At 38.9% G+C, this 24,386-nt stretch overlaps 1 protein-coding gene across 2 annotated transcripts; it reads left to right on the plus strand.

Moving 5' to 3' along the window:
- The first annotated feature begins 1,978 nt into the window (after positions 1 to 1,978).
- LOC140937798 (5'-nucleotidase domain-containing protein 3-like) lies at positions 1,979 to 23,794 on the plus strand. 2 transcript variants are annotated; one of them, XM_073387369.1, is made up of 16 exons: positions 1,979 to 2,153; positions 5,123 to 5,298; positions 6,086 to 6,160; positions 7,414 to 7,469; positions 7,786 to 7,879; positions 9,602 to 9,679; positions 10,464 to 10,520; positions 11,473 to 11,533; positions 12,789 to 12,891; positions 14,760 to 14,864; positions 15,824 to 15,908; positions 17,340 to 17,426; positions 18,319 to 18,372; positions 19,770 to 19,856; positions 20,568 to 20,635; positions 22,905 to 23,794. In XM_073387369.1, the coding sequence occupies exons 1-16, from the start codon at positions 2,000 to 2,002 to the stop codon at positions 23,152 to 23,154; spliced, it is 1,590 nt and encodes a 529-aa protein (XP_073243470.1). In that variant the 5' UTR covers positions 1,979 to 1,999; the 3' UTR covers positions 23,155 to 23,794. The 2 variants fall into 2 exon arrangements, with proteins under 2 accessions (XP_073243470.1, XP_073243471.1); XM_073387370.1 differs by having other exon boundaries at positions 2,038 to 2,179.
- Positions 23,795 to 24,386: the final 592 nt, after the last annotated feature.

Raw genomic sequence — 24,386 nt, forward strand, 5'->3', positions numbered from 1 at the left:
CTACCCGCCCTACGGAGTGAGAGATAGGAGAGAACCCTGGGAACGAGGTTCTTTTTTCTATAGATGGTTTTCACAGTGACGTCATTAATTTGTAAAGTCAAAATAGCGAGGGTTTACGAATTCTTATTTACACTAGGTTCAAGATAAACAAAAAGTTAATCTTTGTACAAGTTTCCAGTCCCATAGCATGTTTCATTTCGAAAATACAGCAATTTGAACTTCTGAGTTTTCAGAGTGCGTGACACCAAAAAAGGGAAGGCTGTCTCGTTGGAAAAAAGTCTCTCCTCTTGATTTTCAGCAGTATAACCATTTCAAGTATTAGAAGATATGTTTATGCGCACGTAGACTAGTTCTCGAGTGAAAAGAAGGAGCTTTTATAGAACAAGTGAACTCCAGATGTTTTTGTTGATTTTCGGCGGCCATATTGGTGCACCAAAACTGTGCACCAATATGGCGTCTCCATACAAAGCTCTACAAAGATGTGTGAAACGTTTCGGCAAATAACTCAGAAACTGTGGGCCAAAAAGACCTGAGACTTGGACAAGTTGTTTAAAAATTAGTCTTTTATAACATATCATTTTCTTGGCTTCTTTCACTGGAAAAAGGGAATCGGTCCAAGTAATAAGTTTAAATTCCAAGACCTGATTAAAGCCCCTTGTAGGACAGACGAATAATTATTTGAGGTACCGGTCTACACGAATTCAGCCTATGAAATGCCTGGTACTTACGTGAGAACGTGCAACGCAGCTGCATGTCCTGCACTTGGACGTTCCATCACCCAAAATGAACCTTTCACAGCCGCCAAATCTGTGAGGCGGGTGGTTGATACAACTTCCTCGAAAAACGCCCTCTCTATCTCGTTCTGCCATGATCAGTAGAACCGAATGTCCCCGGCCTTAAATGAAAAATCCTTAAATAACTGTGACCGAGCCCAGGTTTTATGAGCCCGCGAGACTGAGCATTCCGACCCACTGACCCTTGTTTTCACCAAAACCGCTGGATGCTACAATCTGCTTGAGGCTATTATTTCCCCATGAGGGGGCATCGCACCCACTTAACCTGTCACGTGGGTAGATATCTATCTCATTATACTATTTTCGAAATCAGAAAACGCCATTTGGGAAATCAAACGACCTGATTTTGGAAATCAAACATTTGTTTAAGATATCGGTTGGGAAAAGATTAACAATCATACACGTATTTCAGAGAGCATACTCAACACACTTGGAAAACATAAGCGTTCATTTAGTAATAGAAATCGAGAAATTTTGGAAATCAAACTCGAGTGTCATTTGAGAAATCAAACGCGACAAATTTTGGAAATCAAAAGTGTCATTCGAGAAATCAAAACGCGTCTAATTTTGGAAATCAAACGCGTCAAATTTTAGAAATCAAACGCGTCAAATTTTGGAAATCAAACTCGAGTGTCATTTGAGAAATCAAACGCGACAAATTTTGAAAATCAAAAGTGTCATTTGAGAAATCAAACGCGTCAAATTTTAGAAATCAAACGCGTCAAATTTTGGAAATCAAAAATGCATTTGAGAAATCAAACGCGACAAACTTTGAAAATCAAAATTGTTATTGGAGAAATCAAACGCGACAAATTTAAAATCAAAATGACACAATAAAAACGAAAAGGATTTTTCCTTTTAATCATAGATATCAAAATCATAGAAGACAAGAAAAGAATCAGACATAGTAAATTTTATTTGTGATACTCCTCGAACACCGTAGGTTTTCAATTTATTTTTTTGTTGCGTGACAGTGAAAACGATCTATAGATTTTGTTTTGAAAATTTAATTCAGGTTCCCACAAATTTTGATACCAGGACTTGAGTGAAACGGGCCCCCGGCCGAGACATGGAGTCTTCTCATATTCACGGGGTGGGGCTCGGGGCTCGAGGAAGACAGTCCAGTCCTCGGGGAAAGGTAAATAGGAGTACTTACTTGTTCCCAGTTTCTCCGGGCTATCCCTCAAAATGGCGACGCTCGCGTGATGGCGGTGTACGTTCTCAAGCGTTTTGCTCGTTGTTTTCGGAATTTTCAAAGTGGTTTACGTGTTGTGCAAGACAGAAACGTTCACAGAAAGGTTGCTGCAACTGTTGAAGCATTAGAAAAATTGTATGCTGAGCGAAAATGTGTTATAAATGGTAGGAGATCTTGCATAAGCTCAATAGTGAGTAACTATGTCTGCCTCTCAAATTTGCTTATCATATGAAATAATGATATGAAAATGAAAATTTTGACTGCTCACATAGATCTTCATATTTGAATACGACTATTTTTTTTTCAAATTCAACCATTATAAACGTCAGAGAAATGTTTTTGCGATTACTTCTTTTAAATTAATTAATTGAGATGATTTTAAAAGTTTGTGCATTCATTTTGCAAGATTTTTTTGATGCCAATGATAAGTTAACGTGGCGGAAAGTTAATTAATTTTTAGTCAATAGTGTGAAACAATTGCTGGAAGTTACTGACATGTGCAGATCGAGACTTCCTGCGGTTTTCTTAGATGTGCTAAACCTAATGCTTGGTAATATACCTTATTCCTTGGGGGGGTGGGGGGGAGGTTACTCCTGGGAATTGTTGGTGTGGGTGTACTGTGCGGTTTCCCAGATCCTGACCCTATTTCAGACCAAAAAATGTCATTTTCCACACCTGTTTTCAGACCAGATCCAAAATCTATTTCGAATTTACATATCTACCTTTCTTTCTTTGAAACAATAAATACATCCACACACTCCCATAGTTCCCTTGAAAACCATACCTGATTCCAGACCAAAATGGGCAAAATATATCTATACCCGTTTTCAGACCAAAAAGGCCTAAGAACCCTACCCTTGGGGGTGGCACATACCTATATGGCTTATGTAAGGGAGTACCCCCCACCACCACCCAGCCTTATTTATGATACCTTCCATCTTTGTACACGCTTAAGGACTGATGGTCTAAAAATGATGCCATGTGGTTACTCAGGGAGCAAATAAGTCATGAACTCTTCCAATTCACTGTGGAGTCTGTCTATTCTGGCCAACAAAAAAGGAAGAACTTTCCATCTTAAAGACATTTGCAAATTATGGGTGGAGGGAATCATTGTTACTTTTATGGATGCAGTAGCGACCATAGATGTCCTCACAGCAAGCAATACTGATGTAAAGTAAACTTGTCGAAACTCCAACTGTACATTTTCCCAGGGGGTACTACAAGTGACGGAGATGATCAAAGAGTTTTTTGGGTTTAAAATTTTTGATTCTTGGATTTATTTGGGCACGAAAATTTGGCAAGTATTTTTTTGGGTAGCTTGATTTTAGTAGGGATTTTTTCAGGTATTCAAAACAATCTGAAGATTCATGGTAGTGCCCACGTATCCTGGCCGTGTATTTCTGCAAATAAAGTACAACCAAACTTGTTTTGCTTTCTGGAAATGTTTAAGGCTTGGAAATTTGGCATGGAATTTTTTTGAGGAAAATTTTTGGTCCAGGGATGTTTTGGGATTTGTTGGAAGCCAAAGGGATTTTTTTTGGGTTTGATTTTTGGCCCCTTTTGATCATCCCCATCGCTTGACATCCAGTGTACCCCCTGGGTACACTAACAAAACTAAATTAATGTCTTCTTGTTTTGCGAGAATGAAAAAACTTGATGACTATTGCTAGTATTAGCAATTCTTGTTATTTGTTTCTGTAAAGTGGCGGGCACTGGAAATAAGGTCTATTGTGTAAGCATTAAGAAGTTTGGTTTTTAATCAAGACCTACTTCAGTTTTAGATCTCTAACATGTCTTTGATTTAGATAGACAATCTTAATTAAGCACAAACTCAGCCAAAACGTTAAAAATCTTCAATGTTTACTCAAGTTTGGGCTTATGGAAGATAATGTCACAGTTTTTCAATGAGCATGAAATTCAGAGTCCGGGTAGTTAGTTAATCAATTGTGGCCCTGAAAAAATTTGAAGGAAAAAAAACTACGAATTTTTAAGAAAAGGTTTTTTCGTGAGAAGGACTCTTAAAGGCTAACAAACATTAGCAAATAGCAAAAACCGTAATTTCTATATGTTTGCTTTGCTCGAAATTGCGTGCATTTACAAGGCCCTAAAGCGTTTTGCTGACTTGCAAGGACCCATCTGTTATAACGATCCCCAAAATAAAGGAATAAGTCTCATAGTTTATTAGATATAATCGTGTAAAGTTTGCTTATCATTTTTGCATAAATTATGACCTAAATTTGGAAAATCTTGAATTGGGTCTTTGCAATTTTGGTGAAACTCTGTTCAGCGCAAGGCACTAAAGTGCACTATGTGTAGCCGAGAGATTTTCACGAAAAAATGCCGGCAACAGCAGATTTTCGACTCAGACCTCAAAGGGGCGTGGCATTATAACCACGTGACATTTACTCCGATCGCCAAAAATTTTATGTTATATTGTAGACTGATCTATATGTTATCCATTCTATGTGTTAGACTTACGATAAAAGTAAAGGTGGGGATACCAGAGAGCTTCAAAGTAGGATGGTACCCCCCCAAAAAAACTGGGTCGAGTCACCTTAATGGGATCAAATTTGTAACTTATTGGTTATTTCAAGTAACATGTTCAAATTTCATAGGCCTGGGGAAGTTAAAGATGAAGAGCAATCTATTATTGTTCTGCATACTTTATCAGTCTATGAACTTTCAGTAAAAATTTGCCACTTGAAATCAAACCAGGTTTCATGTCATAATAGAGATATAGAATGACAGGTGACATATTGGCCAAGAAGATTTGGTTCTTTTTGGCCAGATATATCACGGTCAGAAAATGGCTTGATTTGATTCAAATGGCATTTTGACATAAATTTCTGGGGAATGAATAGGTTTTAGTTCACTATATATTTTATGGTACAGGCCTCAGTTCTGCAAAAGTTGGATACTGAGTACTATTCACTGGACAAATTTTATCCACTGGATAGCGAACTTGGTTTCCAAAATGCCCTTATTGTATAGCTTTTTGTCTGGTGGAGGCTTTTTTTTATAGTATCTGTCATCCTCACGTTCTTCACTGTATTGAAGGTAATTTCCCTTATTTTTACTTCATGAATTATTAATAAGCTGAAAAAAACTCACTTTGACTCTGTTTTTTTTTCAGAGTCAACAAATCCTACCTTTGTTGATGAGCAAGCAATCTTTGCCAACAATGAACTTGGCATGCAACACATTGATGTTTATGGATTTGACTATGATTATACGCTGGCCTCTTATTCCACTGCACTACATTTTCTAATTTATGACTTAGCTGTAAAGGAACTGATTTCTACTTATGGGGTAAGAATTTAGTTGAATTTATATGATTGTTTTATTTAAGAAATGGGAAGTTCCTGTCCAGAAAATTCAGGAAAAGCAGCTGTAATAACAACTCCCCCTTAAAAAAGTTGTTTCACAAAGATACTTAATTATTCTAGATGTCCTAAAACAGGTTTTTTAATCATCTGGAAAGATCCTTGTTTGGTAACCCTAAAGACAGGGCAGCTGCAAAAGAGATAGTCATAGATGCTTCCTTTTGATTAAGTCCAAACCTTAATCTTCAGAGATTCCAGGGACTATTTTTGTTCGGGAGTACTGTTTGACCTCTCTACCATCCCTACAAGCATATACAGTTTAACCTCCTTCCTTGGGGATTGGGGGTGGGGGGGGGGAGGTTTAGGGAAGTTTGCATAGATGAGGAGCTTTTTATACAAGAAAAAATGTTTGTGAGGCTATGCTGTAAGGAAAATTGCAGGGAGCACACCCTTCTAAGCATGAACCTGTGAAATCAAGGGTTGGCCCAGCATTGGATTTGTATGAAAAAAGCCAAAATTTCCTAGTCGCTCAAATTAAGCAGAAGTAAGGGGCCTTGTGCAAACCAGCTACTGCTAGAGCACAGCCCTGGATTTGTGAAACTGCCCCTGTTGGTTGTCTGTCCCAGGTTTAAACCCAAAGCCCTCATCTCAACAGTGTCAACTGTGCTGTGCTATGTTTTACTGAAACAAAAGTAAAGTACAAACATATAATTTGAAAAAAAAACAAAAACAAAAAAAAAACGGTTGGTAATGCCTGATTTCAATACCTTTAGTATCCTAGAGGAATCGAGGAAATGAAATATGACCCTGACTTTGCCATAAGAGGACTTCATTTTGATACAAGTAGTGTAAGTATTGACCAATAATAACTAATATCAACAACCTGTTATCGGTTATTAACCCTTAAAGCCCCATGATTGACTAACTCCAATTTTCTCCAAACAATATTAATATTTAATCAAGAGAAAAGGGTATAAAAACAAAATTAATAAACCAATCATTTACAGGAAAATGCTTTGATCTAGCTATTATCAATTTCTACCACTCACTTTAAAGAATTTGTGACTGGACATTGGGGCTTATTTAATATTAATTTAGGGACCTTAACAGACCTTTATGAGATTGCAGAAAGAGAGATCCATCTAGGGAGTTTTAGTAACCTAAATAGTTTGGTCCCAGAAAAGGAGGAGGTGAGGTTCAAATCTTCCATGGAGGATTGGGAATTTTTTCTGGAACAACACATAACTCCAGCTAAAACCTAGAGTTTTTTTTATTACTTAAGATGAAATAAATAAATAATTAAGCTATTTGCATAATTCTCTGTAGTCCCTGTAGAGATATGATGAGCTTACCAAATCAAATTATTACAGTTAGATAATTTTGTGCACACAATGATATCAATATTGGTTATCCTTTTATGTTGCCCTTTGTTTTTATAATTAGACATTTATTTTAGTTGTCATACAATCCTCTATAAAGGCTGGTTTTCACTAGTGATAGAGTCAAATTGTGAGTCGTAAGCGGAGTCTTAAGAGCACTTATGATCTAGTGAAAATCAAATATTGGAGTCATATATAAGCAGAGTCATAAGCGCGACGGAATCGGTGTCAGAAAAATCAGAGCGTTTCCATTTTTTCCAACTCCACTTACAGCACTGACGCTTATGTTGTGCTTATGATCTAGTTAAAACTAAATTGTTGGAGTCAGCAGTAGAAGCAGAAGGATAAACCAATCACAATGCACGTTCCTACACTTCTGTTTACGACTCTGACTCAGACTCCATCGCTAGGGAAAACCAGCCTTAAGCCCCCCAGTGGCTTATTTATTTCAAGCACATTTGAGGTGGGGTGGGGGCTTAATAGAGTGGGGGCTAATTTTATTCAGTGACAATAATGTGTCAGTTCTCCAAGAAAAAGAGAATCCAAAGTGGCAAAGCTTAGTGGGGGTGGGGGGCTTATTAGAGAGGAGGGCTTAATAGAGTATTTATGATAATTTTTTTTTACTGAGCAGCTCACATTTTTTTACATATTAATTGTAAGAGTTTGGTAAACAGCTTCTTGTTGTTGACTGACAGCTCAGTCACTTGCTGGTTTACTTGTAGGGTTTCCTGCTTAAAGTTGATGCCTTTCACAACATAATGTTAGGTTCTGTTTACAGGTATGTTTATTGAACACTGTAGCTGTATTATTATTGCATTAAATTATTTCATGTGGTTGCATGCTAGAAATGCTTCATGTCTGCAACCCAAAGAGGGACAAAGGGCTATTGGAAATTCAGGAGAAAGAGTAGCTAGAGGGTACCAATTTTTCTTAAGTGAAGTTTAAAGCTCAACTAAACAATTTAAGAGTGGTAGGATGAAGGGACCAGGTGATTCAAACCAAAGTCTAGATAATATTCTTGAGCAGCACATTTTAAAGCCAGATTAGCATTATGTCAGCTTTATTTCTGATGGTGAAATGTGTCACTTTTTCAGGGGATTACAGCCAGTGCCCAACGAAGAAGTATTTAAAATTTATGAAGGAACACATCTTGCTATAACAAAGATCAACCCTTCAAATTTTCTCAATGTAAGTTCAAATAAGAAAGTGAATTTTTTATACCTTATGGAGACAGTTAGAAAACAATAATGATGATAAGTGATATTTAGGATAGAAGACACATATTTTTTTAAAATAACAAGATAAAATTAAATGATTTTTTTTGATATACAGTTTTATATTTGGCATTGTAAATGTCGTTTCATAGAAAAACATCAGAATGCTTAGAACTCAGGTTTTTCGGCTACTTAAGGTGACTCGACCCAGTTTTTTTGGGGGGGTACCATCCTACTTTGAAGTTCTCTGGTATCCCCACCTTTACTTTTACCGTAAGTCTAACACATACAATGGATAACATATAGATCAATCTACAATATAACATAAAATTTTTGGCGATCGGAGTAAATGTCACGTGGTTATAATGCCACGCCCCTTTGAGGTCTGAGTCGAAAATCTACTGTTGCCGGCATTTTTTCGTGAAAATCTCTCAGCTACACATAGTGCGCATTAGTGCCTTGCGCTGAACAGAGTTTCACCAAAATCGCAAAGACCCAATTCGAGAAATTCAGCGGTTTCCAAATTTAGGTCATAATTTATGCGAAAATGATAAGCAAACTTTACACGGATTATTATCTAATAAACTGTGAGATTCATCTCTTTATTTTGGGCATCGTTATAACAGATGGGTCCTTGCAAGTCAGCAAAACGCTTTAGGGCCTTGTAAATGCGCTCGATTTTGGGCAAAGCAAACATATAGAAATTACAGTTTTCGCTATTTGTTAACGTTTGTCAGCGTTTAAGAGTCCTTCTCACGAAAAAAGCATTTTCTTAAAAATTCGTAGTTTTTTTTCCTTCAAATTTTTTCAGGGCCACAATTGATTAACTAACTACCCGGACTCTGAATTTCATGGTCATTGAAAAACTGTGTCATTATCTTCTATAAGCCCAAACTTGAGTAAAGATTGAAATTTTGAGCGTTTTGGCTGAGTTTGTGCTTTGGGAGTTGTCTATTGTTTCTAGTCTGTCATTATACAGCATTCTTGTTCAGCACGCGTGCAATGACCACGCTTGGCTGACTTTCGAATGCTCACCGAGATATTCCCGTCACGAGTTGGTTTAATTATTGGCTTGCATTAAACCTAAAAAAAAACGATGCATGAAAAAATGATATTTTTTTAATAGTAAGTAGATTTAGTGTGTAGCACTTCTTGATTTTTTTGCAAAGGCACAAGAAGCATGAGAATTGATTAAAAATTGTGAGTTAAACCTCTATGTATCACGCGATGGCCTGTCTCACTGTACCAAAATAATCATATCTCGGTAAGCATTCGGAAGTCAGCCAAGCGCGGTCATTGCACGCGTGCTGAACAAGAATGCTGTATTATGACAGACTAGAAACAATAGACAACTCCCAAAGCACAAAATCAGCCACAACGCTAAAAATCTTCAATGTTTACTCAAGTTTGGGCTCATAGAAGATAATGTCACAGTTTTTCAATGACCATGAAATTCAGAGTCCGGGTAGTTAGTTAATCAATTGTGGCCCTGAAAAAATTTAAAGGAAAAAACACTACGAATTTTTAAGAAAATGCTTTTTTCGTGAGAAGGACTCTTAAACGCTGACAAACGTCAACAAATAGCGAAAACTGTAATTTCTATATGTTTGCTTTGCTCGAAATCACGCATGAGAATGCTAAAAAAGCAATTAATATAGTTTTAACATTTTTGCACCTGCATTATGTGTCATTTTAGGGTCCAAGAAGAACCATGCATCATATGATTGATCTGTTCTCTTATCCTGAAATGGTCCTCTTATCTAATGTTATTGAGGTAACGCTAAAAAGGGGAGAACTTTCCATCTGTTACTCAACTAAGTTGTGAAAGTTAAATCACATTATTTGTAGTATAAATTTATATTTTTCTTCTAAAACTGAAGTACGCAGTTTGCAGGGGAACTTAAGTCATGACATGCAAAAATTCTCCATGAAATGGCCAATCTAAGTGGGTGCCTTCTTACCCATGCCTCTCATTTTTGTTTTTATTTACCCTTGGTTCAGCTTTTGCACATCCAAGTCAATTTTTCAGAAATAATAGTGTCTTTCTGTAACAAAAACATAAATAAATGAATAAATAAATAAATAAAAACACACCAAACTGCCTGCTAAGTTTAGTAGCACACTGTCAGTCTTCTGGCTCTTCCCTCACCCACCCTAATACTTATCTCTCCTCTGTACACCCACCTTCTGTGGGTACAGTGGAACCTGGATATAATGAAGGACCAAGTGACTGGCAGAATTTGTTGGCTACAACGAGGTTTCATTATATCGAGGTTCTTTTTCAAATATTTTTCTATTACTGGGGTAAAGAAAATTGTTTGTCATTCGGAGGACCGCATTGTGTAAAGCTTCACTATATCGAAGTTCCACTGTATTAATTTCCTAAGTGAGCAAACATTTTGTTTATGGAGATGTCAAGTAGACATTCCTGATTTCTATTGCATGCCCAACTTGTAGAAATCTTAGTTTTTAAGTGAAAAAGATCATACTGGGATTTTCTATTCATTATTATTCAACGCATACTGGTACTCCTCTTTATATATTTTTTTGCTATGTAGTTTTTTCAGCAGAAAGGTATTCCTTATGATCCTGAGTATTTGTTCAGAGACTGTCAGGTTAGTTTATCTTTTTTCACTTCTAATTTTTGCAGGTGTAGCAGTGGGTTTGAGACAACAACTGCAAATCTTGCTTTCAAATCCAGCCTGTAAAGGACTTTACAGCAAGACTCTTGTCACACTCTAACTCATCACCCCTCTAAGATCTGAACAATTCGCTCCTATATCTATACCTAGACACAAGACTATTATTTGTACAAGTAGTATCAATGAGAAATTCAGGTCTTGTTACTTAATGGAGTCACACAAGTCTTCTAATACCGTAAAATTCCAAAAATAAGCCCTGTGGCTTATACTTTACAAAGACCCTTTTTGAGGCGCTTATTTTTGGAGGGGCTTCTATTCGGAGGGCTTATCTACGGAGGGAAATTTACGTTTCAAAGTCGATTGGACTAGCCTTATAGCTGGAAGGAAATTTACCGTTGTTGCTTCATTTTCCTTTGTATTTGAAGGCAATTTTCCAAGTACAAGCCCCAGGGGGCTTATATTTGGAGGGGCGATTTAACAGAAGGTTTTTTGCGTTACGAGTTTGGGGAGGGGGGGGGGGGGGGGGCTTATATTGGGAGGGACTTATACATAGAGGGGCTCATTTTCGGAATTTTACAGTATCTTGTTTACGTGATTAAGCTCCTTCTGTTACACAAGTTTGCATTTCCAGTGTCAACAATATTGTTAATGGTGATGACAATGATGAAGACTTTGAGCAGTCTCTTTTTTTTCAGATTTAGTGAGCGGACTGCATGCGCTCACTAGACATGAGAAACAAGGGTGGCCTCTCACGCCTCTAATCATGCTATTGGTCTTTTGTATGTTTTGCTCAATGGACTAAAGAAAAAAGAGACAGCTCATAGTCATGATGATGATGATGATGATGATGATAATGTAATGTTCAATGTACAGTGTTATGGCTGCAGTCATGTCATGAGTGTCTTATCTAGCTTTTTTTCTTTAGCAAGCTGTGGAAGCTGTTCATAAATCTGGAAAGATGTATCACGCAGTCATAAGTGACATAGGTAAATCCCTTTTCAATGACTTGTTTAGCTTAAATTTCTGGAAATTTTTATGGTGAATGAGTGAAAATGACAGAGATGGTACTTTAATAACCTTCCTGCAAGCGTAAAAGTCTGAGAATAGTGCTGGTAGAGTATAGCTAGGTCATAGCTCATTTCTGATGCAGGCATTTTTCAGGGAATTGTATGCCTTTAATAACCACACAAAAGTTCAATAACCACACCAGTAGTTCAATGACCACATTATTTTGTTAGGCTTAGCTACATAATTACGGAATTTTGGGGGGAATTTTAGACATCAAAAAGAATTTTAGAAAATCTCGGGAATTTTCGGGAAAAAAATTGACCAATTCGAGCATTTTAGAGCAATTTGAACTTTCACCTGACATGTTGGCAACATTTCACAGGCAAACACGTTGACAAAACGTTTTTGTTTGTATTCCAACCTACCAAGAGAAGTGTCAGACTGTTCATATCCTACATATACCCGTGTCTAGAGCACTGAGCATAGCGGTTTTTCATCAGAGTCATCTACACTACAACTTACCAGCGGTTATTCACCAAAAGGGGTCGTACAACTCATTGTTTCTTGTTATATCGTCACAAGAAAAACCCCGAAATTTTTAAGAATTTTCGGTAATTTTAGAGAGTTTTTGGAGAATTTTAGGCATTTCTAAAAGAATTTTAGAACTTTTTGGGGGAAATTCCGGAAAGAATTTTAGACAAATTTTCGGGAATTATGTAGCTAAGCATAACATTTGTTCATTGAGCGTAGTAGACTACATGCAGCTGTGGGAATTCTAAGAACTTTTCGTCCGCCATGTTTTTACAGAAGAACCAGCATGCGTACTAGACAAGAATCGAGTACGCTGGCCGAGATGTTGAGCCTTTTACCCGTACCAAATCATAATTTCACATCGATTAGCGCGGTAGAAAAAAGAACGTGTAAATGAGTAATGAATACAATTTTTTTGATACGCGCACTACTTTCATCCCAGCCGTGCCAAAAATTTTCTGCCGTGTAAATGGGGCTTTTAAATCAAATTGATAACTCGGCCCGGGTAAGTAATGGAAGACACGCTGGAATTCAAGGTTTTTTTCAAGCCCCATTCTGTTGTGACTGGGGACAAGATCGAACCAATATATCTTTGGCATTTATTTCATGTTATTTGGGGACTGGCGTTCCATTGACAAAGTACAGTGCAGTATATTAGTGGTGTGTTTGACTATTATGACTTTTTTTTCCTTTTTTCATCAGGTACATACTTAGAGAAAAGTCCTCGTCTTGGAGAACTGCTTAACAGACTTCTCTCGTCTGGGAAAATGCTGTTCTTGATTACCAACAGTGGCTATGAGTTTGTGTAAGACTAACGAATTCATCTTTATACTCTGAGTAAGAACAGCAAGCCGGCAGATATTCGTTACCGACTCCATCCGTTTGCGGTGGGCGGTTACTTAGTCCTGTTTATTTCATGTTCTAATGACAAAGGGAGGTAACTAGTTTGCGACTCGCCTGACAGCCTACAAGACGAGACTGACTACCTAAACAACGTTTTTAGTAAAAACATCTACAACGCTCACAGTAACACTGATTCCAACACTCAGACCAACGTCAGCTTTGGACCTGTTACGACAGCGACTGTACCGTACATCAGAGGCACCTCTGAAACTATCGCACGTATACTACAACCTAAAGAAAAAAACATACGCGTTGCACACAAACCGATAACCATTTCACGACGGCTACTTACTAATGTTAAGGACAAAGACAAACCGGAAGACAGACAGGGGGCAGCATACAAGATCAAATTCCGCGACTGACGGGCCACTTACATTGGTGAAACTGGCAGAAACCTTAGCACGCGACTGACTGAACACAAACGAGCGAAAAGAAATGTTGACGTCAACAATCACATTGCTGAACACCTTTAACAGATGAAACATCAAATTGACTGGTACTCTGCGACATGTATTACGTATTCTACAGACTACTATCAGCGACTCACTTTAGAGAGCTGGTTTGCTAACTTAGAACAAACGCCACTGAATCGTAGTCATCAGTTACCAGCACCGTACAAACGATTTACTGACGGACTCAAGCAAAACTAACTACGAGAGAATGACTAGCCTGCGAAACACAGACGTATTTCCGGTCGCAGGCTAGAGAACGACTGGACAACCGACTACCGGTATTTGACTAACAATACCTGACTGTTAAATTGTACAATAGACGGATCGAAACGCACCAATGAGATTACAAGTCTTCATAGCCAATAACATCACGACTTAACTGACACGTGACCAATAACATCGCGATTTAATTGACCAATCACGTCAATAACCACAGTATAATACCACCAACTGACGTGATACAATTCACTTTGACTCTGAAGATGACTACCGCGCAGGTTGTCGAAATGTCAGTCATTGTCAACTACAGTCCTATAGGTTATAAGGGACTTGTCAACAGGTATAGAGTTGGGGGGGGGGGGGGGGGGGGTGGGGGGTGGAGGTCCGGAGCATTTGGAAATGTAGTTGATAAAAGATACATGGCCCACCCCCTCCCTTCGGCAAAAAAATGACTGACCCACTCCTAAAGCAAGGTTGGAAGTTACATGACCCACCCCCTAGTATTAAAACATGGATTTTGGGTTTTCTCTTAGTAATCTAATAAAACCTTGTTCTGTGCATTACAAAATCATAAATCTCTAGCCTCTTGCCTCGTGTTGACTGGCCAAACACGACTCGTAAACTCGTAATAATGTGAAACGTGACCTAAGAGTTTTCCTACTTTCTTTCGCTTTTTTTGCAAGAGATTATGAAACACTTTATTAATGTCTGAAGCTTGCTCTTCTCTGCAGTGATCTGTTTTTAAAATGGGTTTGCCCACTTGATACCGTTTCAGGCCTGCGCGCGTGTAATACGGGTTCGTTCCTTTGAATCGCTGACCGTTATTATTTGATTTTACCCCGTAATGCCGATAGCTATAGCTAGCAGTGGAGACGAGAGCTTCTGGCCGGGTTGGGGGAGTTTCAGCTTCGAAAATAATGCACATCAAAATAGCTGACAGTCAGGGCAAACGACTGAACTATTCACCCTATCTAGGCGTCAAGCGAAATCCCTGCAGCTTGCTTTTGCTTATTTAGTCATAGATTAAACTCAAAGTACTTGTCTGAATCATAGCTATAACTATAATAATGTGATATTGCGTATTTGTTTGACTTCACAGGAAAAAGGGTATGGACCACATTGTTGGCAAAGGATGGCGCGATCTGTTTGATGTTGTTATAACAAAGGCTCGTAAACCTTCTTTTTATCATCATCAGGCATCAAGGTTTGTTCCTTTAAGTGTGTAGCAGACATATAGCTAACATAGCTGATCTAGGTTATTTCATGGTTCATATTAATTTGTATTATTTCTGGCTTATTACTGGGATGAGATATATCGTAGGCATCTTGTTAACCGCCTCTTTTTAGCCTACTTGACTGGGTGCCTGGCTGTGGAACGTTGGTCCGTGGTTTTCTTCGGCGGGACTGAAACTCAGGATCTTTAATAACTGACGGAAACACATTGGTGCCTTTGGCCACCTTTACTCTGACATCTGCCGATGTTAAGGCGTTTCTAGTCCTTTCAGATAAGGAGAAACAACGTAACGCCTTTTCTGACATAAGTGCACCCCGTGGGACGTTGAAGAACCACCAGAGATTGTATTGTATTGACTATCTCTTACCGCAGCGGGATTAGCTCAGTCGGTAGAGCGCTTGACTGCAGAGCGGGAGGTCTTGGGTTCGATTCCCGGGGCCGGACTAATACTCAGAGTCTTATACGGTTAGACCTTCGCGTGGCTTGGATGACCACGTAAAATGGCGGTCCCGTCTCCAGTAGGAGACGTAAAAATAGTGTCCCCTTAGTACTTTCGTGTTAAATACAGTGCATTCTTTCAGTTGATATACAAAGCATTCATAACTCATGACTCCGTTAATGGTAAACTGCACTGAAAACAGTCTGGTAATTACCCCCTCCCCCCCCCCCCCCCCCCCCACCTTATCTCACACCGAAATACAGGTTATCTCTGTAAAGCTCCACGGGGAGTGGATAATGCGATATCTGTATTTGTGTCATGATCTTAAATGGATTCTCCTCATAATTTGGTTGTGTCGTCTAACTAGTTGTTTTGGTAGTTCTTATTCTCTCTGGGTGGTGAAGTTTTCCTTTGCTTCATGCTTGCGAGATGGGTGCGAGTTCCACCTTTAGTCGGCTTACCTAGAGAAATACGTTTTTAAATTTTTCAGGCCTTTTAGATGTGTGGACACCAGATTATATCATCCAACATGGCAGAAGGTTTCAGCTTTGTGTAAAGGACAAGTATATATGGAGGTAATAAGACACTTCGCCCTGCGCTGTTAACTGTTAACTTGGTTGCTATGCAACGAGGAAGCAGTTGTTTAGCAACCGAGTAACGCAGTTCTTGTAGTCTTACTTGAGCAGAAGCTTAGCATACTACAAAACGAACAGTTGTGAGACTTTATTATTTTGATCAAACTTATAGAGGAACGGAAATGAACAATGGCCAGATAACAATAAGGACCTTTAGATGTTACTTTTTTTTTCGCGTAGTCTCAAAAAAGTAGACACCCGGGAAATCTTCATTGTACTTTTTTCACATTTTTTTTTCAGGGTTCTTTTTATTGAAGTAGGTTAAACCCTCTTCCTGATCGCAAAATGATCAAACACTTACATTTGATATCTTATTCCCGCCACTACGACTTTCTCGCCAAAACTCCTAGTTGAATGACGACGGCCATCACGTTTTCCTAACTCAACAAGACGGCAGAAAGAGGAGGTTGGTAGAACGCTTGTGTGTGACAAACGTGACAGGGCTATTGCTCGCATGTTTTGTCGTAATCTTCACTAAATATCATTGTTTTTTGGTCTTTTACAAAAAGATCTGTTTAAAGGAATATGAAGTTTGAGGCAAATTTTTTTCAAACAAAATTATTGTCACGCTTGTCACACAAGGTTTGCCGTTCGCTCTCTTGTTCTGTTGCGTAAGTTCACTTATGACGTTGGTTCACGCGAAAGTACTACCTAGTATTTAGAAAATCTCGTCCATTTTGTCATTCTTTTTTTAGAATCTAAAGGTCTTTAATGTCGTTGGGGGTCTTACAACTTTTAAATATTGCAAATCGTCCTCTATGATTGTATCAACGATAGAATTGACATCAAAATGTCAGTTCAAAACTCGAGTGAAACTATATGTATGATCACAACCACCACGTCATTTCCATGGTCTGTACTCTCATCGACCATTGCATTCGACAAATTAGCTCGCGAGAAATCGAAGGCCTTTGACCTACTATATCGACCTTTATTAATGGCGAAGCTTTCTCCGCAGAAAGAAACATGTTAAAAATCTATCTCCGCGGTCCGCAGTATGGTGGACAAAGAGCCGCATTGTTAATGTGGTACCACTAAAACCATAGTCATAACTGTTTGTTTATATTTATATTTATATTTAGTATATACTAAAACGGTGGATAGTGTTTTTCGTGCGCTCTGATTGGCTACTCAAAATCCGGATATCAAGTGCTATTCACTGATTTACCTCCAGACGGCGCCAAACTCGCGGCTCGGTAAATGTCACCACTAGTCAACTTCACTTCGGTGAATAATTGTTATATATTTCAGTTTGCCTAATCTAGGATCATATACGATCACCTCTACATACAGACAATGACTCGTAGTTCTTAATTTTCTGTCTTAAATCAGATGTCTAATTGTATTTATCACTTGTGTCTGCTTTTTTAGGGGAATATTGAACAGTTTATAAAGTTCACAGGCTGGTATGGTCCAAATGTGCTTTATTTTGGAGATCATGTTTATAGTGACTTACGGGTAAGATGGAGATCAAAGGAGTGTCATCTCGTGTCTACAACCAAAGTTTACCTTTTTTTCTTTTGTCTTTACAGCTTACGTTTACTTTTAGTTATCACTGCAATCAGTGAACATGCTTATCGGTTCTTCCACAACAACTTCATCTCGCCACCATCCGTTTCACTATACGTAACGGAAGCCCTTAGTTTAAACGGAACTTCCGTCGACCATCAATTTAGCAGGACTGTGAAATTCAACTATTTTCTGTGGTGTATGGGAGCGCCTTATTATCCTTTGTACTTTACTGTATCTTGTTAACTTTTCAAAATCCAGTTGGCAACTACAAAAGGAAAATACTTAGCGCTGGTTGGTCTGAAAAGAGAGCAAAAGAAACTTGTTTCAATCTGTTCCTTGAAACACAAACCTACCACCAAGCCTAAAACACATTTGCATCTTTTCAAACCACACAGAACGATAACTCATTATTTCAACGGAGTTCTTATTTGTGGATAAATGAAAAACGTACACGACAAGGTCTGGGTTTCTGAATAAATCGATTTGTATATTTATTTATTTATTTACAAACTTCGCCAAGTGGCCTGGAACACTCACAGACCAAGCCCCACTGCGAGACTGTGAGGTCCAGAGAAAAATATAGTTTGTAAAATAATGACAAGGCACAGGTAGAAACAACAGAATAAAAAGCAACAACAAACAGGATAGGAGCAAACATCGATAAATCATTATTTGTTGTAAAGGAATTTATTCAGGTACAGTATGGAATTTCTTGGTGAGAGTCTATTGTTGATTATCACGTGGCTTTCACCTTCAGGTGCGTGCGCTCATTTTTTAAGTTACAGTGACTAGATATAGTGCATTTTATTTTAAACTTATTGCAACATTTTATTCGTAGGATCCTGTTCTTCACCATGGCTGGAGAACTGGAGCCATAATTCCAGAATTAGAAGTATGTAAGCCTTCTTTGTTGTAAGTTGAAAGGAAGAGTTAAAATTAAGGTGGCGTGACCCGAGTTACATTAGGAGGTGCCAACCGAATCTTGCTGCGGCAGTACAAAAGCAGGTTACAGGTCACAAGTGCGGGTTAGACTTTACAGGTCACTGTGCTCATGGTTAATGAACAACACGAAAAGTGTTTTGCAATCCTAATCCGATCCGGTAGAGTTTTAACTTACGGGGAAACTGCTTATCTCTAATGTTTATCAATAGAGCAGTGACCTGCACTTGTGTTCTGTGACATGTCAATGTTGCTGTGTGATTGGATACTCAAGCGAATAAGTCATACAGCAGTATTGTTCGCCAGGTATTACCCACCTGTTTTTCCGCATAAGCAAAGTTTCTGTGAAGTTCGTACACCGCAACACATAAAAATCGTAAGTCACATAAAGCTTTTTTACTCCAAAGTTTCTCACTAGGTTCTCTCATGTCCAGTTTTGCACACAGTTGCAGGATTGACGTAGACTACGAGCATTTTCTCTTTTTTCTTGGTCCGTCGAGCAAAACGCCCGAGACACGCAAATGACCTCGCGCGTGACTGAAGGCGCGAGACGGGAGAGGCACTACGCGTATTTCATTGGGTCTGGCTATGCGGGCAGTCTCTCATTTTTCTTCTCGGGTTGCCGCCCTCGTTTCTCACGTCTCGCGGCTTCGCTGCTCAAGCTCGCGCGCGTGCACTCCCCTTACCAAACCTGAAGAAAAAGAGAGTCTGCTCGCAGTCTAGGATTGACGATTTTTCTCCTGCTTGCAAAAGCCGTCAAAGTTGTAAGGTTGACTGATACTGACTTGACGAATTTTCCTTTTTTGGCAAATTTCTTATGTTTTTTTTCGGCTGCGTGCAAACCTGGATATATCTCACTAGATTTTGCCCTTATTAACACTTTCGTAGCTGGGAGGCAGCGTGGCGGAGCGGTTAGAGCCCTGGACTATAGCTTGCTGGATTTGTTCTCTGTAGTCCTGCGTTCAAATCCTCAGCCACGCTTGTACAATAGCCAACTGGTTCGCCTCCAAGCTTCCTGCTGGGATCTTTAACCGTGTTATGTAATGTCCCATTTAATCATTTGTTTCCTTATTTCTTAAAATGCCCCTTAAGGGGAGAGCATGATTAAAGCATTGTTTACCTTTATTATTATCACTTTTGCATAGACGATTTCGTTTTCAGTATTTTATCTTTATTCCGGTCACACTCGCTAAAGACAAAAGCAAACGAACATTTTGTTACTCCGTGATTTTTCCCTTTCTCCTTACCACTTTTCGTCCTTGGGAGAAAGAATTGTACATCTGTGTTCATCACAGAAGATGCAGCATTTGTATTATGAAATTACTCTTCGATTCATTTATGTTTTGTTAGAGGGAAATCAGGATAGGGAACTCCCCAGAATTTCAGCGATCTGTTATCTGGTTAAGTTCTCTTCAAGATTTTATCAACCAGCTAAAGGTCAGTGAATTATTTCTAATTAAGTTTAAGCCAAACTTCCTCTAACAGCCGCCTCTTCACGACTGCCCTTTATGTCCTTTTTTTTCAGCATCTCAATTGGTCATTGCGAGGTTTAAATAAGCTTTGAGTCACAGTGTTGAATTGGGTCATGGAACGTTTTGGAGAACGAGTTTTGACCCATTTTCCCACGCAAAGTCGTAAAACCAATCAAGGAAGTGATAGTCCCTGGAACAGTCCCATAAAGTACAACTGGACACAACTCTAACCTTTTGGCAATCCCCAACTCGAAATGGCCAATTTCGGCCTCACTCCTCTCTACAGCCGTAAATGGCTGCTAAATTGCGTCCTAACTGCCAAAGGGTACGGAGTTTTACCAACCACTACGAAAATGGGAACGTCAAAGACAAAAAGCAATAGGCTTAATGCACAGTTTGGTTCATTTCTTTGCCGTCACTGCACGACTAAGCCTTAAATTTCCGAATGTGGTGTTTTGCCGAGTACGTGAGCACACGAGGAAACTTTTTTCTTTACCTTTCTGAACTTTAATGCTCTCCCTAAGCAACCGTCTCAAGGAAAATTGGCCTGAGTGCGTGATTTGAGAAATTTAGTGAGTTGGAATAATCTGTATTGTAAACTCAGTGAAAGTTAATATTGTTTTGCTTTTCATGGTTTCATGAAATTGGATTCATATTCTTGTTTTTCTTTTTGCAGGCTCTCCCTCATGGCCCAAGAAAAAGTGAACTGACCGAGGAGTGGAAACGAGAAAGAAGAGAGCTAAGGTGAGAATCGTCAGAACGCTTTCAGGCTTGTGTGCGATTGACCTGATCCCCATTAAGTTTACGTACTTAATTTCTTTTAGTTTATAAAATTTCACCTTAAATACCATAATAATTGTAAAAACCGGCCGTTGAAACCGTATTCGTACAGGTAGCCGGTATTTCGAGTTAAGAAACTTCGCAGTGGTGAGGTGGTAGTCCGTTTGTTTGATTGTAAGTACATACACACACTCTATCGACCATATTACGACATGTTATTACGTTTTTTATACTACTACATGAGAAATTTCTGCAATTTGATTGGCTTAGAGCAGTGGTATTTCAGCCTAATTTGAAATACCTACATGTGAAAATTACAAACCTTTTGTGGGTAGTAGTGTAAACAAATAATAGAATGATTTGTACGTGATATTTGGCATAAATACCATTTGTGATATTTTAAAATTGTCTCAAATTTCACTCGCCTAACGGCTCGTGAAATTACGTATAACAATTTTGAAATATCACTCGTGGTATTTATGCCAAATATCACTACAAATCATGCTATTACCTGTACACAATTTTCATAAATTGAGCGTGTGGCCGTGGGTTTCTCAATTCATCATTTTCACATAGACCATAATGCACCCTGTCTACCCCCAAAATTTTACATAACCATTGTCTTAGATTTCTCTTGGAACGGCCTTAATACCCAGGAGAAATTGGAAACAGTGGTTATGCAAAATTTTGGGGGGTAAACAAGGTGCATTATGGTCTATGTGAAAATTTGGAGGATAGGGCGACGTTCACGCGGCACTAGACGGATTTCGACCTGCTAAAAAATTGGACATTTTCGCCCTGTTCACACGGAACTAAGCAACCAAGTTGAATATTAACCTTCTTATCGTGGTTTTCATTACTGGCGAGCCTATTGCGAGCCAGCACACTATTCTCTTCAATAATTCCCTTCAATAGCGGGAAAAAAGCCAAAATTTTGTCGGATGTAAGATCAGGAGCATGCGCTGTTCATACTTATGTGCGATGACGTCACATAAAACGCACGTGGACGAGATCGACAGATTTCGGGTACATTTCCAGAGTGCAAGCAGATTATAAACAAGGTGAGCGGTTCCTCGTGATTCATCTCACGATGGAAGTATTTCCATATGCAAATAAGGGAATGTAAATATATACTGTATATATAAACAAGCAGTTACTAAAAGGCCTCGTTTATCATCGGCTTGCACTCTGGAAATTTACTCGAAGGGCTTTCTCCTATTAACACATCACAAATTATACACGGAAATAACTTATTTTTCTTTTACCCACTATAATTTCCGGGGTTATTTTCATTTTATTTTTAAACTGATTGTCCGAATTGTCTTCCAGCTTTGACGCCAGCCCTTACCTTTAACCTGAAACTCCTAGTTATATGCCTATGCGCAGATCGCCTCTTTACTCAGCAAGTCCAAAATGGCGTCTCCCAGCTGAGTTACCACGCATCCATGCCTTTGCTTCAAAACATTCAGAGGGTTATGGTGTTCACACGGCGCTGGTCCAATTTTCGACCGTAATGGCTAAAAAGTTGACCTAAATTTTGGCTTTCAAACTTTTCAACGGCTAGACGTCTAAATTTTCGTACGGTTAGAGCAGAACACCTAAACGCAAGAATTTTCCAATGGTCGAAAATTCGTCCCGTGCCGTGTTAGCCTCCCACGCAGACGTTCTTCGCAGACGTTTAAACGTTCTTCTTCGTCACGTGCAGAAGAGGAACCCCTAAGAACGTCTGCATGGGAGGCTGGTGCCGTGTGAAATGACGCAGCCTAAAATTCTTAAGTAGCCAAAGTAGACAGAACTAGCCTGTTCGAGGTTTTTAGATAGCGGGGAGTAGCGCAAAATGGAGCCGGAAAGGGAAAAAAAGCGGTTTAGGGGCCGACCATTCGACTTTTGAGAGGGGGTATGGGTGATTTTAGAAAAAATATCCTGCAGACTGATTTCGAGCGAAAAAGAATCTTGCAAGGAAATACCTGCCATACAATGGCTTTGTATGTCAGGGAAAAAAATTCTATCACCAGAGGTTTGCGAAAAAAATTCTTACGCAAAGCAAATCACCCATATCCCCCTCAATAGTCAAATGGTCGACCCCTTACCCATTTCGCTGCTCACTTCTTTTAGTGCTGTCTCCACTACCTGAACGACCAACCAATTCACTATGTTTTGCCTTTTTTAGAAACAACCGGCCCGTAGTCGGTGGAAGTTAGTAACGAAAATATGGTTGTTGTTTATCCTTCAGAGAGAAGTTGAAAGCGATATTCAGCCCGAGATTTGGCAGTGTCTTCAGGACCTACAACAACTCTACATATTTCACGAGGCGACTGGTTCGGTTTGCCGACCTCTATATGTCGTCTGTTGAAAATTTGCTCAAATACCCGAGCAACTACACCTTCTACCCGAGAAGAACTGCGCTGCCACACGAGGCAGTGCTAGACTTCCGAACAAGTGGACCACTTCCTGATCAGATGTTTCCTGATTCGTCAAAATAAAACTGTTCCTGAACTTGAGATTAGCACCCTTCCAAGTATCTTCTATTAAAGTAGGCGTTTTGGGGTATGGGGAAAGGATAATTTCCTTTTTCATTCTATCCCAGTCTCCACTGGCGCCCAGCAGTGATAGGTGATTAACGCTACTAAGTGTTTCGACGCCTTTCAAAATGAAACATTTTGTAATGTAATTCCAGAGTTTTGATTGGGCATAGTATATCTGATACATATCCTATGGAAAATCCAGGATATTAATTTATATTTTGAATGACATTTTATCGCTTTTTTGTGGCAAATATTATCACCCTTTTATATTGGTCTTAAGGTATTTATTACAAAATATTGACATATTATATATTAGATTGCTATGACAGAGAAAGAGTTTGAATAAGTTCTAAAACATAGTCGAACTTTTGTTAGAATTTCCACTTATCTATTTATTTATCATCGTGTGTAGCTGTCCTGAGCAGCTTAGGTTATTTCTTAAGTATATTATATTGATGGGGGAAATTTATCATCGCAAAACTTGAGCGTTGAAAAAGATTTCTTTTTAAACAACTAAACAACTGGGGTAAAAATGTTTTTATAACTGTTATGTACAACGAACACGGTCTAACAAAATAAAAAAGGTTGAGTATTTGAAGTGTTTGAGTATTTGAACTTAATCACGATGGTCAATTTGAGGTTGTGCGTGATCTACGAGCGTGGCGAATTTGAACAGCATCCTCAGACTTCGAAAGAGGGCAGCAAGATTGATCCTTGATGCACCATCAACTAGAATTCGTGGACCTTTTTAATCCACTAAATTGGATTCCATTTCATAGGAATCCAGAGGAGGATGTTCGGTGGAGGCGGATTACACCCTGCGAGGACTACTTAAGTCTTTTATTTATTGTTTTAATAGTTGTTTTATTATTCATTCAGAATAATTCCTACTTTAAAACATGTTTACCTCGACCGAGGTTAGGTCCCCGTCTTCACTTGTCTGTTCCTCCTCATATTCCGGATATAAAGGGATGGTTACTCAGTCTCGCAGCTATTTATCAAATAGCAGTTGTAATCTGTTGAGTTGTATTTTCCTGTTCTTGATATTCTTTAAAATTTCAACTTCCCCCCAGGAGCCCATAACCCGGAGCGAGAAACTCCCATACTACGCCTATGTCACGGCGTTTTTACAGACCGGTTTATTTTTAGACACATTTTAGGGCAATTTTTCCTGCGAAAATGGAATCTCC

The sequence above is a fragment of the Porites lutea genome, chromosome 5 (genome assembly GCF_958299795.1).
Source record: "Porites lutea chromosome 5, jaPorLute2.1, whole genome shotgun sequence".
In the NCBI taxonomy this organism is placed as follows: domain Eukaryota; kingdom Metazoa; phylum Cnidaria; class Anthozoa; order Scleractinia; family Poritidae; genus Porites; species Porites lutea.

What these genes read in the sequence shown, in the direction of transcription:
- LOC140937798 (XM_073387369.1), top strand. Translation starts at nt 2,000, where the DNA reads ATGGCGGTGTACGTTCTCAAGCGTTTTGCTCGTTGTTTTCGGAATTTT. An exon ending in TCTTATCTAATGTTATTGAG is followed by an intron (nt 9,680 to 10,463) that starts GTAACGCTAAAA and finishes TTTGCTATGTAG; the next exon opens with TTTTTTCAGCAGAAAGGTAT. An exon ending in CGAGAAAGAAGAGAGCTAAG is followed by an intron (nt 20,636 to 22,904) that starts GTGAGAATCGTC and finishes TTTATCCTTCAG; the next exon opens with AGAGAAGTTGAAAGCGATAT.